Genomic DNA, 16,753 nt, shown 5'->3' on the forward strand with positions numbered 1-16,753 from the left:
TGACTAATTTCGGCGTGACGTCTGTACGTATGTATCTCGCCTAACTCAAAAACGATTAGCCGTAGGATGTTGAAATTTTAGATTTAGGACTGTTGTAACATCTAGTTGTGCACTTCCTCTTCAAAAATTTCGGTTTTCAGATTTCAACGGAAATATCAATTTTGACAACCCCTGAATCTATTTTGACTAGTTTCGTTGTGATGTCTACGTACGTACGTATGTGCGTATGTATCTCGCGTTACTCAGAAATGATTAGCTGTAGGATGTTGAAATTTTGGAATTAGAACTGATTTAACATCTAGTTGTGCACCTGTCTTTTTTGATTGCAATCAACTGGACCAAAAGTGTCCAAAAAAGTCCAAAATCTAAAAGAAATTGGATTTTGTACTTTTTCTTAACTACAGTAATAAGCCCTCATTGGGAGCTTTTCAAGGATGTATCATAAGTGGTACTTATTTTCATTGGTTCCAGAGTTATAGACAAATAAAAGTTTAATTAATAAAATATCTGGATCTTACAAGGGCACATCGGTTCGAATAAGACTTCATCTTTTTTTTTTTAAATTTAAATATGTTGATTGATGTATTAATAATTAATTATTAACCTCTGATTATAAAACAGTTTTTACGATAAATAAAATAATTCAATAATAATAAAAAAATATATATGAAAAAATATTAGAAGTTATTAATGAAGTAAAATTTTATATACTTTCATTAAAAAAAAAATTGTATATTTAATTTAATAGACGTACAAGGAAGTCATGTAGTGTCCACATCAAATTCTTTTACCGAGTGAAAATGCCATGCCTGACCAGGGGATTCGAACCCGGATTAAAGGCTGGTATTTTAATTAAGTACTAATTTGAATGAACTAATTATAAGCTATATTCCAAAGTTTCTGCAACTCTCTATCTACTTATCCGTTAACATGAAAGTAATTAATTTTTACGGGTTCGTGTTTGTAATAAATGTGCGTGCACGCGAGATAATTAAAAAAATAATCATTTAATTTATAACTTTTCAATAATACTAAAATAAACCTCAGAGGTGATACTTTTGGCATTTTTTTTTAATGCAATACAATTCAATATAAGGGTCAATGAATACGAGGGTTAGAAGTTAACTCCGCCCACCCGCTCAATCGTGATTGGTACAGATGAAGCATGCGTTGTTAACATTTCAACATCCCCTTTAAGGATCAGAATCATTCTATTAGAATTTCATTATCATCGGTTGTCAACTGTTGTATATAAAGTTGTTGAATAATATTTATTTAATTTTAGTAAAATATTTTGTGTGTTTAATTTGTAGTATAATTATAATGATCGATTAGTTACACATTCAATAAAATGGTAAGTAAATTTATTTGAAAATTTGTTATAAAATTAATTTTGTCGCATGTATCAGACATTGTCATATATCTGTATTTACCCAATCGATATACCAAGGTAGATTTTTGGGGAGTAATACAAATTTCTCTATTCCGGTTGTTCAATTTAAACTTCTCTCAATTAAATATAATTCATTAAAGAACAAGTGTAAATTTATAAATAATACTATTTTAATTTTGTAGTAACATTTTTATTTTATTTTATTTATTTATTTTTTATAAATATCTTATTTGAAATATTGTAAACATAAAGTTTTAACTTGAGTTATTTTTTCTGATCTTAATTTCATAACGCCTATACGTTTTTAAAAAATTTACGTTTGTAGATTTTTTTCATATTTATTAAATTTTTTCTTATATTTTTTGAAAAAAATAACGAAAGATAACCATTGTTTTAAAAAATATTCTTTGTCAGTTTTCTTAGTAAATTTTTTTATTATACGTATATCCTCGAACATATTAGATTGTTTTTTTCTTTTTAAATAATTTTCGAAAATTATGTCCATACATCGGCGCACGTATACAATAATTTTGTAAATAATACAAAAAAATATTTAATACATAAATACATTTTTTTTAAATGTTCAGTAAGATGAAAAATTACATTTTTTTTGTTTTTAAATAATAACATTTTAATTAGATAAAATTAAAAATAATTAATTGTTATGTTATCTAATTCTATTAATTAGGAAATGAAGAATTAGAGAAAAACAACTGTGACATAATAATTTTTTTTATTTTTAATGCATGTAACATTTTATTACCATAAATTTCATTAATTAATTATTTCGAGTTAGAAATATTTTTATTTTTAGATACAAAGCTATAATTGTAAATTATTTGATTACTATTATTATTATTATTTTTCTGATGACCTAATTGTATTATTTTGTAATAAATCTTTATCTTTTCCAACAAATACCATGCAAATTGATTAAGATATTTTAATTAATTTTATTTTAATCACAGAATCCATTTTAATAATAAAAAAATAAAAAAATCAATAGATTTTAGAAAGCCGAAATTTAATTATGATTATTTGACTGATTATAATCGCGTCGCTTATCATTTTCATACTTGTTTTCAGGTTGATTATAACTGTTCTTGTGAGAAGATTCAACATTCTCATACAGTCAGGTTTCTTGGTCTGATGTTTGATTATAATGTGAAATGGTTCTCTCATGTTGATTATTTGTGTGAAAGACAAGGAATTATCTTCTTGCCGGTATATTTTCTTTCACAGTACAAAGGATTCTATATTTTGCATTAGTTGAATCAATTATGAGATATGATCTTACATCTTATAGTTTTGCACTACAGTATATTTTCCAGTCGAAAACCTTTTAGTCAAAATGTTTAAAGTTTTATTTGGACATAATGATATGGCTAGCGTGGGAATTATGAAGTTTCATAATTTGTTGATGTATATTGTACTTTTGAATAACTATTTTTTGATACTTATAAAAAATATAAAATAACGAATTTTGAATTGAGAGGACATGTATACTGTTTAATCTGCCTTTTTGTTCCGTCTTATCTTAATGAACTACCGATTCATTTGAGATCTATAAATAGCATTTCTAGATTGAAGACTGAAATGAGACATCTTTCTGACGTTAGCCTAAATTTTCACTAAAATCGTTGTTCCATCTGCCAGAATACAAAATTTTGATTTATATGCGAATATAGTTTATATTCATGTTCATTTAGACACTAAAATTGAAATAATTTTCTTTGTATGGAAAAAATTGTTATAACATAAGAGAAAATTTATTCTAATAAGGAAATATGTAAAAACTATTTTATTTATTAGTGTATATTATAAAATACTTTATTATAATTAATATTAACGATTAAATAGAAATAGGTTTCTATGTAATTCCTCAAAAAAGTTTATTGTAACTTAGAGGAAAATTTTATCATGATTGTTATACAACTCAATAAATAAAAAATTTTTTTTTTTTTTTTTTGAGGTTTTTAGGGGCATCGACTACTTTGGTCATTAGCCCCATCCCACTTCAAAAAATAAAAAATAAAAAGGTTCAATTATTCACATTCTTATGAATCAAAAATGTTCAAAAATTTACATTCTTCTAACTTCGAATCCAGAATATTACTTTCTAGGCTTTCCTTTCGGCCATCCTTTCTTGCGTTTCTCCATTCTTCTGACGGCCACAACCTCTGATGACAGCGTATCTGAGGCCTCAGAGAAGGCATCGTCTTCCTCTATTTCGGATGCGAGTGACGTTCTGCGGCTGACGTCAGCTGATGAAGGTTTCGTCGGTGCTGTTAGCATCTTTGCTAGGGAATCTAAACTAATAAGCGATGATGTCTCCGCGGCGGATGAGCCGGACTCTATCTCTACTGCAGTACTGGGTCCAGCTGAAATAGATGCTCTCACCGAAGCTGATCTTTGCGCTTTTGGAGGCTCTATTGGTACAGGTTTTTTATTCTCTACGTCTGGTGGTTTCTCAATAATAACTTGTATCTCCATTTCCGTAGATTCAGATTTTCTTGTCACAATTTCTTTAAGCTTGTGACTAGACGATGGAGTGATCCGTTTCTCTTTGCTAGATAAGTCAAGATTTTCTATTCTTACTTCAGTGGGTGGTTTAGTAATCGCAGGTTTAGCTGGTGATTTAAACTGTGCTGGTGCGTCTCTCATGTCAACGGCGTCAGACGGAGAGTTGAGTCTTCTCATGTTTAGTTTGTTCCATCCGATGAGTCGACTCAATCTTTGAATCAATGATTCTTTCAATCATCGTCGCAAGATTTGGAGCCATCGTGTTAAGCAACTGCTCCACGTTAATTTTAGAAATAATAAAAAATATTATTATTATTATTATAATAACGTACTTGGACAGATGAATCATCTTAAAGAGAGTCACGGGAATTAATTTTTTTTTCTTATTTTTAAATTCCATTAGCTATTAGGTTGGTACCAAATGTACAAAATAACCTGTACAATTTAAAATGAGTTAACTCGTTATTATTTCTACATATCGTCTACATCAGCCGATCAGATATTTTTTTCAAATTCTGAATGGATTTTATATTTTGTTTAATGCAGCTTAGTTTTTTTTTGCGATTAATGTATCGTAATATTTTTTTTATTTTAATTTTTTGCAATTGATTATTTACTTAAGTTTTCTTTGCCAAATTTATTGAATTTTAAAAAAATTTAACATTTTAAATGTTGAAATTTTTTTAAAGATTTTCTTTACAAACTGCAATTTTTAAGGGAAATTTATTAGGTATTTACAAATAACATTTACAAAAAATACAAAATTATATTAATTTTATCAAAATAAAAGCGTTTATACATTAATATCGACGAATTTAATATAGCATTTTGTTCCATTTCTAATTTTTTTTATACAATGTTTTAAAAATAAATATAACTCTCACGAAAAGTGAAAGTAACAAGAAAATATCACAGGGAGTGACTACAACAAATTTTAAGATTAAATGAGGATTCAAGTGTCGAAGACCTCTCTCTGTTTCTTCTTTTTTTTTCTCTTTTTTTCTGTTTAGCCTCCGAAATCACCGTTAGGTATTACTTCAAAGGATTAATGAAGATGATACGTATGAATGTGAATGAAGTATAGTCTTGCACAGTTTCAGGTCGACCATTCCTGGGATTGTGTGATTAATTGAAAACCAACCACCAAAGAACACGATCTATTATTCAAATATGTATAAAATTATAAAAATAACTAACTGCCTTTACTACGATTTCAAAAAAATAAAGTGTCGAAGCCGTTTTTTACCTGTTTAGTCTCCGGGTATCACGGTCAGGTATTACTTCAGAGGTTGAATGAGGATGATATGATATGAATGTGAATGAAGTGTAGTCTTGTACAGTTACAAGTCGAACATTTCTGAGATGTGTGGTTAATTTAAATCCAACCACCAAAGAACACAGGTATCCACGATCTAGTATTGAAATCTGTATAAAAGGCAGTTGCCATTACTAGGATTTGAACGTTGGATTTCTCGACTTTGAAATCAGCTGATTTGCGAAGACGCGTTCGTCACTACACCAACCCGGTAGGTCAACTGTCGAAGCCCTTTTTATCCCCTGTTTAGCCTCCGGTAATTATTGTTCTGGTATTACTTCAGAGGATGAATGAGGATGATATGTATGAGTGTAAATGAAGTGTAGTCTTGTACATTCTCAGTTCGACCAATCCTGAGATGTGTGGTTAATTGAAATCCAACCACCAAAGAACACCGGTATCCGCGATTTAGTATTCAAATCCGTATAAATGTAATTGCCTTTACTAGAACTTGAACGCTGGAACTCTCGACTTCCAAATCAGCTGATTTGGAAGACGCGTTCACCACTGGACTAACCCGGTAGGTTAAGCCCTTTTCTTTCTTTCTTTTCCTGTTTAGCCTCCGGTAACTACGGTTTTTAGATAATTCTTCAGAGGATGATATATGTATGAGTGTACTCGACTTTGAAATCAGCTGATTTGCGAAGACGCGTTCGTCACTACACCAACCCGGTAGGTCAACTGTCGAAGCCCTTTTTATCCCCTGTTTAGCCTCCGGTAATTATTGTTCTGGTATTACTTCAGAGGATGAATGAGGATGATATGTATGAGTGTAAATGAAGTGTAGTCTTGTACATTCTCAGTTCGACCAATCCTGAGATGTGTGGTTAATTGAAATCCAACCACCAAAGAACACCGGTATCCGCGATTTAGTATTCAAATCCGTATAAATGTAATTGCCTTTACTAGAACTTGAACGCTGGAACTCTCGACTTCCAAATCAGCTGATTTGGAAGACGCGTTCACCACTGGACTAACCCGGTAGGTTAAGCCCTTTTCTTTCTTTCTTTTCCTGTTTAGCCTCCGGTAACTACGGTTTTTAGATAATTCTTCAGAGGATGATATATGTATGAGTGTAAATGAAGTGTAGTCTTGTACATTCTCAATTCGACCATTCCTGAGATGTGTGGTTAATTGAAACCCAACCACCAAAGAACACCGGTATCCACGATCTAGTATTCAAATCCATGTAAAAATAACTGGCTTTACTAGGACTTGAACGCTCTAACTCTCGACTTCCAAATCAGCTGATTTGGGAAAACGCGTTAACCACTAGACCAACCCGGTGGGTTGGTAGGTTAAGCCCTGACATACGTTAACCTAACGTAGCAAATACCTGGAAAAAACTGATTATTTTTTTTTTTTAATTCTATAAAAAAAGATTTTCAGACTATCAGCTTTATTAAAAGGTCATTATTTTCAGATATCTTTAAGTTAAGGTTTCAGTGATCTTGTATTCATAGTGGCGCAATTTGGAGAAAATAATATAAAGGATGGCTAAGATGGTAGAATGGTATTATTGTCTTTTAACGTCATTAAGTAAATGATATTAAGCAAATGTAGTATTGTAATGCAAGTAACGATCATATACAATTATATGAATTTATGTATCACTGTCAGCTAATAAATTTTGTTTTTTTTTTGCTGGTGGTGTCGTGCAAATTTCTGAATTATACTTTATTTATATCCTTCTCGAATAAATTTTAATTTAATGATAGATTGTATTTTTGTATTTTCTGTATTTTTGGCAAAAATAAATAACTAAACATATAGCATAACGGTTAGAATCGTTTAAATTACGTTCAGCTGCTTCTTCTGATTCGGTGTATTTAATAAACGCATGAGACCAATTACGCAAATTATACAGGTTATAAAATCTAAACTTCAGTAAGTAATCTTTATTTAGATTTAAATCTAATCCTAAAGGATCACAAAGGTGATTAACAACAGCATTTCCCACTCGTGTGTGCGCGTGCAAACACACGCACACACAAATAAAAGATTAAATAAATAATATATTACAAATTCTAATTATTATTATACAATCAAATTCAATTTATATTTCTTAATAATAGAGTTTAGAAAACCCTCCAAATTATTGGAAATTAGGTATCTCTAGAGATAAGCCTGTTTCAGAGATTACCAACAGTATAATTAATTAATATAATAATTGCAAAAATAAAGAATTAATACTATCTTAAAAAAGACGCGGTATTCGCAATAAATTTATCGTATAACGTATTTCTCATTAAACAAACAGAATTCCACTCATTTGACTTGTTGATCCTTACTCTAATCAAACTCGGCGGTATTCGCAATAAATTTATCGTATAACGTATTTCTCATTAAACAAACAGAATTCCACTCATTTGACTTGTTGATCCTTACTCTAATCAAACTCGAACAATATGTGAATGACGAAGTTCTCCTGAACTTTCATAACCTAGTCTATTTGTGAAAATAATGGAAAAAGTTCATATAAATATATGTCTTATAATGCTTCGTTTGCGAGTTACAACTGGTGAAAGATTTTGTTAGGATTTCAGCTACCCTGGTAAAATGAGGTCTTAACTGAAATTTTAGGACTTTAATTAAGGAGCAAAATTAGTGATTTTTTATGTTTTTTTTTATCTGAAGAAATCGAATGAAATATATCCCAGAACCGTATTTGCAGTAGTTTTTAAAAAATCTGGGATGAAAACCAATAAATTGGGGTAAAAAAAACATAGTTTTTAGGTTTGACGTAAAATAACTTTGTTAAATACTAATAAACACATAAAACTTTTAAACAAAACTTTTAGAGAATTTAATTCTAAACAGAATGATGTAAAATAAGTTGAATAAAACAAAGAAAAGTTAGAAAAATTCCAATTTTATTTAGAAATAGTTCATTACTACATTTTTCAGAATATTACTTATTTAATGTAAACAAAAAGGAAATTATTTTTTAGTGATGTGAAAATTTTGTAAAAGTTTGGAGTTATAGCATTAGCACCATTGTCGAATAATATACCTTGGTATAATATACCAAGGCGGCATAATATACTGATATTGGTTGGTTAGGTTTAATTATTCTAAATATTTATTAATCGCTGGTTCAATCAAATAAATAAAACTCTTTATTTATTTTATAATATAAACTCTTTTTATTTTACTTTGAACTTGTAATTCATATTCATTGGTTTGCCGCCACCATCCGATTCGGTCGCCCTAAAGCATAAGACCAAATGTCTGTGCCACAATCGGCTACTGAGCTTCGAACAGTTTAGCGATCAGTATCCTAACATAGCTCCTAGAGCTTACCTAACAGCGTGAGCGGACTAAGCGTGTTGCCATACACCATCGGCTTATGTGTCCCAACCGCTTACTTGTCATATATTTGCTAAAATGGGTAGGTGCACCCCGTCAACTACTAAAAATATATATAACATCCATAATAAAATTGATTTCGCCTAGGCAGCAATTCGCTGCCACGCCTAGGTCGCTGAATGCCAGCAAGTAACTGTCCATCATTTTGTAGCGCTTGGTACCATAATAATTGGCTGGTAGTCAGCCATACTCAGGATTAACTTCCCAAGGCAATGCGGTAAGAGTCTTTCCTTTAAGGAAACTACGGATGCCGGTTGAACAAAGCAACCGCATCTAGGAACTACCACACGGTTCGACAATGCGGCTCTCGCCACATTGACTCGCCGCTTGTGAGTGGCCAATTTTCCCCTTGACCACTAAATTTCAGGGTGGCCCGATCTCAGGGCAGTCAGACATCAGGTGTTCATTTGACTGGATCTCCCCGCAGATGCACAGCTCATCAGTTGTCAGAAGAACCGAAAAAGATATTGGTTCAAGTTAGCGTGGTTGGTGAGCACCCGGGCACCCATTGCCTTTAAAAACGAACTCGTGACATACCATCCCCGCAAATCCTGTAATTTATCATTATTATATCAGTTAATTATACATTTGCAACAAATACAAGTTGAGTCTTTAGACCATGGAAGTAGACTGACTAGAAATAGGGCATTAGACCAATTCAATTAATAAGAGTAACAAAGTGAGACTTTATAAAGAAACAAAAAAGTTAAAATTTTTATTTTAAAATTTAAAAGTCCTCCATTAATAAAATTTAAAGTTCCTCCTTATAATAAAAAATAAGCAAATGAAGTCTTAACTGAGTCTTAACAACCATTACACACACACTCAAAATGGATACAATATCAGCATATTCCTCTGTTGTAAATAGTACTTCAATGACAAACAGATCACGTTCAAACTAAGATTCACAGAAAACCTTCGCTAACGACAGCGTAGTTCACAGTACCCAACATACTTAATGTACTTTACAGAATGATTTAAATATTAATACAATATTGAACATTGATGATGAGTTGTTATTTTATTGCCAACTTTGAAGAAATAATTTTTCAAGTAATTTATTGTATTTCTTCCATTAATAAAAAAAAACTATTATCTATGATATTTTTATTTTACAATTGTGTAATTTCCAGTTTTTTTTTAAATTTCTTAACATAAATTTTTAACATTAAATTTTGTTTTTAAAAATTTTTCTCGTCGCCAAAGAATAATTTGGTTTTTGTTTATTTTTCTGAAACATGTAGTAACGTACTCTATCTAAATAAAATTCAAATTTTTCTAAATTTTCTTTGTGTTATTCAGCTTATCTTACACTATACTCTTTAGAATTAAATTCTCTACAAGTTTTGTTTAAAAGTTTTATGTGCTTATTAATATTTAACAAAGTTATTGTTCGTCAAACCTAAAAACTAGGGGTTTTTACTTCAGTTTATTGGTTTTCATCCCAAATTTCTCAAAAACTACTATAAATACGGTTCTGGGACCTATTTTATTCGATTTTTTTAGATTAAAAACCATAAGAAATCTCTAATTTTGATCCTTAATTTAAGTCCTTCAAATTTCAGTACGACCTCATTTCATCGGGGTAGCTGAAATCCAAACGAAAGCATTTTAAGACATATGTTTATATGAACTTTTTCCATTATCTTCACAAGTAGAACAGGTTATGAAAATCCCGGGAGAACTTCGTGATAACTCTGTATATATACTTACTACTTTATATTAGATGATACCTAATATACATATATATATTTTTTTTTTTCGTTATGGTCTCTTTGGACCGCGTTGAACTTTTTGCACAACAGATGTCTTCCGTCTGTTTTCCCAGTACAATTTCATTTCGTCTCGTTTAACTTGTTTTTGTTCATCAGTCCCCTGCCTCCCAGTTCTAGTCTTATCTGTAAGTGTCCGGAAAATGTGTTTATTAATTTTATCTCTAAACTCAGTTCTGTTACACTCATTGCCTTCGTTCAGTATTAGTTCGCTGAGATCCTTCTTAACTTCGACTACCCAATCCGTAGTCGCTTTCATACTTGTTAAAAAACTAACTCTCGAAGAGAGTTTGCTTTTTAACAATATATAATATATATATATATATATATATTGTTAATATATTATATATATATATATATATATAAAGTACAGTTAATAATATAAGTACTAATTTAGAAATACATATTTTACCTCTTTGATAAAGATTAAACACTACTTTCACCATCCTCAAATTCTGAAAAAATAATTTCTAGTCCGTTTGATAAAACAATAAAAAATAATTTATGAAATTCCAATTCTGAGAGGTATGTAACTTCTTAATACTTTGATAACGTTAGTAAATGTCTTACTTTGATACATTATTTATAGAAAAATAGTCTCAAATTGATCAGTTTGAACGATGAACAATTTTTATAACTGAAAAAAAATATATATATTTTAAAAGTTGGGATGCTTTTATATAAAATTCGTTTAATATAAACTTTCCATTTGTATTTCAAATTATATAAGAATTTTTATAAGCTTAAAAAATAGCATGAGCAAAATTTTTATAAATAATTACATCTCATGATGTAACTCCCCGTTTCTATATTTTTACTTCCCAATCAAATTCATTAAATTTGTTATAAAATAAACGATCATTTTAATAATAATTAAACTACTTCACCAGATGTCGTAATGTTTATATTAGAAAATTCCCGAAAAAAAAAGAGAAATAGATACAAAACACTCATATAAATTAAAATTTACGAAGGAATTTTCTTTTTAATGTACTGTATTTTCCCTTTGTTATATTTACATCATTAAAAATCTTACGTGGACAACACATGACTTCCTTGTACAGCTATTAAATTACATATTCACATTTTTCATGCACTTCATTTAAAGTTATTTCATTTGAAAGTAAGATACGATCCTCCAATTGTTTAATAAAGTGGACAATAACACAATTGCTGAAATATTAGTTTTTTTTTAACATCAAATATTTGTACAATTATTAATTCAACACTAACATGAAATATTAGGATAGAGTAAATGTTCCTTTTTTACTCGTATTACTAAATCAGTATTATTCCCATCTTCGTGAGTTGCTGATAAATAAAATTTTCAGTTTTATGGTGTCTCGTATAAATAAAAGTTAACAATAATTAAACTATTCCCTTTAGTGAACTCCTGTATACTGGTTAAAAATGTTAATTTCGACCTAACGGTGTAAAATATTCAGTTATTATTGTTGGATTATTTGGTAAATAATCAAAAATTAAAAAGAAACAATCATACAGGAAAAGAAAGCTAACATGAAGAAATATATCTCAAAAACGACAAAAGATGAATATGAAGAAGAAGAAAATGATAAGAACAAGGGAATAATAAAAAATTAAGAGAAGATGATAAATATAAAGAAAAATAAAATGATAAAACAAAAGAAAGAATAAAAAGATCAAAAGCAGATGATAAATATAAAGAGGAAGAAAACGTTAAGACCATGGAAAGAATAAAAATATTAAGAGAGAATGATAAATATAAAGAGGGAAAATTTTAAAACTAGAGAAAGTGTACAAAAATTAAGATCAGAAGAATTATATCAAACCAAAGAAGGATTAAATGATTGGCAACAAAAAAACAAATAGGCAGAATGATTATCAACTCCCACTTACGGAGAATATTGTCCGACAATATCAGAGGAGTAATGAACTAAGATATAAGAAGTTTTTGCAATTTATTAAAGAGAAATCGGGGATACATGCCTCAGTGTATGTGTTGTTCTTGTGAAGGTCTATTTTTCAGTCACTCTGTAGTTAACTTTAATGTAGATAAAATTAAACGGAAATACAATTCTAAATTCCAATTTTCAATTGATATTAAATATTCAGATGTTTCATCAAATCTATTACATATACACATTTTTAAAGGTCCATAAAATTTTATTTCACTAATAACTTCTATTTTTTTTTTTTGTTATTATTACTGAATAATTATTTATTGTAAAACCTTTTTTACAATCACGGATTAATAATTATTAATAAATCAATATATTTAAATAAAAAAAAAAGTTAAAAAAAGGAGATGAAGTCTGTTTCGAACCGATGTGCCCTTGTAAGATCCAAATATTTCATTAATTAAAATTTTATTTGGCTATAACTCTGGAGCCAATGAAAATAAGTACCGCTTATGATATATCGCTGAAAATCGTTCAATGAGGGCTTATTATTGCAGTTAAGGTCCATCCAAATGTTTTGGTATTTTGGACATCTTTGGTTCAATCTACTGCAATCAAACGGGTGGTGCACAACTAGATGTTACAACAATCCAAAATAAAAAATTTCAACATTCTACGCCAAATCGTTTTTGAGTTAGGCGAGATTCATACGTACGTAAAGATGTCACGCCGAAACTAGTCGAAATGAATTCATGGATGGTTAAAACGGATATTTCCGTTGAAACATCACGTCTAAACCGCTCATCCGAATTTGATGAAATTTACAAGATGGGTGTATCTTTACCCTAGTTACTTTGAAAACATTAAAATATTGATAATGTGCTCATGGGACCCTAAAATGTAGGAAATTCAAAGTTCGCAAACTACAAGACCACTTGATGTTATTTTTTACATATTAAGTACAACTCACTTAAATTGTTGATTTCTATATTTCGAATTCAACAAACTCACTCGACTTTATTACTGAGATTTTTTAAAATTTATTATATTTATCTTATTAACGATGTGAAATATTTTTCTGTTTATGGCTAGCAGCATTTAAGAAATTTTTTGCCGGGGTAAATTGAAAACTTACGAAATTAAAATTTTTTATAAGGGAGAAATTAATGTTAGTTGTTACTTGATTTTTCGATTTACAAGACATTTACACAAAATTGGCTCTGTAAACTGTAGAACTAGGCGCAGGGTTCGTGCTTCTGCGAACTCGGTTAGCTAGATTAGAGGGCAATGATGTAGGATATTCAAGATGTTCGGATGGGGCCTGCAGCGAAGGCAAAAGCTGAGTTAAAAATCACCGATGTAAATTTCTACCGAGGCATTTACATCGGTGGCATCCCAACCGAGGCCTGGCTTATTACTGTAATGTGTAATCAGTTACAAGGTCTGAAGATGACTCCAGTTAAAGCCCATCAGGGCTAGTAATGGGAGGGAGGGGGGTGACCGGGAATCGTCACAAGGTCTTCCTCTACGGTGGCTGGGATGTTACTTGATTTTCTGATTGTGAAAGCACATTAACATTTATTATTCTAATGTACTCCACCCTCCTAATTGAGATTAATATGACAGATTTCAACTTTCGCCCAGTTTAATAAAGAAGTTTTGATAAATTCAGAATTGAACAATATTTGGGACAAAGTAAAAAAATTATCTACTAAAATGTTTTCTGAAAGGTTATCAGGCTTTGTGTCCGATGATATGAAAATTTCGACGGTTGTGTATGATGAAGTGCAAACAACATTAAAAAGTGGTCTGAACTTAAGGGGCGGTGAAATGAACTATAAATTTTTTTAATTTAATTCCTAATTCTGAGAAAAAAAATATATCCCACTACCAAGAGTAATAAAGATAACTCTGTTGCATGTAAAAGTATTTTTTTTTGTCTTCAGTCATTTGACTGGTTTGATGCAGCTCTCCAAGATTCCCTATCCAGTGCCAGTCGTTTCATTTCGGTATACCGCCTACATCCTACATCCCTAACAATTTGTTTTACATATTCCAAACGTGGAATATGGAACCTGTCTACACAATTTTTTCCTTCTACCTGTCCTTCCAATATTAAAAGTGACTATTCCAGGATGCCTTAATATGTGGCCTATAAGTCTGTCTCTTCGTTTAGCTATATTTTTCCAAATGCTTCTTTCTTTCTTTCAAAAGAATTTTATTCGTCCTTATTAATATATAAATAAACATTATATATATATATTTATATATATATATATATATATATATATATATATATATATAAACGATTTTATACCCATTTATAAATATTGAATCATAAATGGATTTGGAAATATTTTTGATACATTTATCGGATAAGGTAATAATGACATTTCTTTCTCTTTGGGTTGGTCACAAATAATTAATTATTGCGCAATTTTATTTTTCTTAATAAAAATAAAGCCTGCTGATCAGTATTTATATATAATGTTTTACTAACTCTACGTCATTAATACTTCCTTTAAATAATTAATTACTAAAGAAAATAATTGGATTTTAAAATATTAACTGCTAACTAAAACATTGTAGATTTAATTATAATTAAGCTAATTGCGATAATTGAAAATATGTATGTAGTTGATAAATATGCTGATATTATTAAATATTTAAATACCGTAACAATTTCTACTGGTAATAAATTTTTACTTGCATTAGTTTCTAAAGATTGAAACAAAAAGAACTGGCAGTGATATGTAGCATGTTTACGTATTTGTACATTCTGCCGTTGTGTGTGGGTATTAATAAATGTTTTCAAATATATTAAAAAATGTCAATTAATTATTATAGATAAACAATAGGAAATGTTCTAGTACATCTACTTCCACCATAATAGGCTTTTAATTAATTGAAATATTTAGTTAAAAAAAGAACCACAAAATAATTGAAGACCGAATGAGGATATTAATAACGCATTGTAATTACATTACGTTTTACTATTATATGCGTTCACATGCTATAACATGTGTTATAAAATACTATTTTATTGAAGGCTACTTTATTTTTAAAAAGCAATTATGTAAAGTTGACGTAGCAACCTTGATACACAACTTGCTATTTTGTGGTAAGCTAGAAGGTGTCTTTTTCTATTCATGTAGGACAAATATAAATAGAAAAATTCCATCTTCAACTGTGTGCAAAAAATAATATCAAAACACATCCCGTCAAGTATTTTTCATGATTTATTTAACATTTATATTTAACACTTTCTTTTCTTTTTCCTGTTTAGCCTCCGGTAATTACCGTTCGGATAATACTTCAGAGGATGATATATATGAGTGTAAATGAAGTATAGTCTTGCACAGTTTCATTTCGACCATTCATGAGATGTGTGCTTAATTGAAATCCAACCACCAAAGAACACCGGTATCCACGATCTAGTATTCAAATTCATATAAAAATAACTGAATTTACTAGGACTTGAACGCTGGAACTCTCGACTTCCAAATCAGCTGATACGGGAAGACGCGTTCACCATTACAATAACCCGGTTGGGTTTACATTGAACACTGTTCACACATAAAACCACGCTTTTTCAAAACAGAAATTTGTCTCCGAATTTATTTTCAAAATTAGTGATAATTTTTTTTTACTTCCTTGTATGAAGTAAAGAAAATATTGTGATCGTGAAAAATTTAGGTTTTCAGATTTCAACGAAGATATAAATTTTGACCAACTGTAAATAATTTTGACTAGTTTCGGTGTGACATCTGTACGTACGTATGTGCGTATGTATCTGACATAACTCAAAAATGATTAACCATAGGATGTTGAAATTTTTGATTTAGAACCGTTGTAACATCTAGCTGTGCATGTTCCCTTTTAATATCAATCGGCTGCACTAAAAGTGTCCAAAAAGCCCAAAATCCAAAAACGTTTGGTTTTTGGAGTTTTTCTTAACTTCAGTAATAAGCTCTCATTGAGAGCTTTTCATCTATATATCATAATGGTACTTATTTTCATTGGTTCCAGAGTTATAGCCAAATAAAATTTTAATTAATGAAATATTTGGATCTTACAAGGGGAAGATCTGTTCAAACCCGATTTCATTTCCTTTTTCTCTTTTTGACTTTTTTTTAATTGAAATATATTGATTTATTAATAATTATTAACCTGTCGTTGTAAAAGAAAATTTACAATAAATAATAATTCAACAATCACAATAAAAAAAATATGAAAAAACATCAGTTATTAATGAAATTCATATTTTATGTTTAAAAAATAATAATAATAATAATAACAATTTTTATTCCACAAAATAAACAGATTACAAATGAAAATAAAATTATTTACTGTTATATATTCTTAATACATAAGCTTAGACATACAACCAAACAATATAAAATAAAAGTAAAATAATAAAAGTAAACAATTACTACATAATCTTCTAGAACTAGGTACCCCCTATAGTAATAATTGTGTTGGAGGTTACCATCCATTATTT

The 16,753-nt window shown here is 29.6% G+C and overlaps 1 protein-coding gene across 1 annotated transcript in view; it reads left to right on the forward strand.

The window, feature by feature from the left end:
- Window positions 1-1,230: 1,230 nt before the first annotated feature.
- LOC142321415 (uncharacterized) overlaps window positions 1,231-16,753 on the forward strand; it is a 46,279-nt gene continuing 30,756 nt past the window's right edge. The window contains exon 1 of the mRNA XM_075359483.1: window positions 1,231-1,354. Within this exon, the coding sequence (XP_075215598.1) occupies window positions 1,352-1,354 (3 nt within the window). The 5' untranslated portion in view covers window positions 1,231-1,351. The remainder of the gene's footprint in view (window positions 1,355-16,753) is intronic.

The sequence above is a fragment of the Lycorma delicatula genome, chromosome 3 (assembly GCF_047948215.1).
Source record: "Lycorma delicatula isolate Av1 chromosome 3, ASM4794821v1, whole genome shotgun sequence".
NCBI classification, from domain to species: domain Eukaryota; kingdom Metazoa; phylum Arthropoda; class Insecta; order Hemiptera; family Fulgoridae; genus Lycorma; species Lycorma delicatula.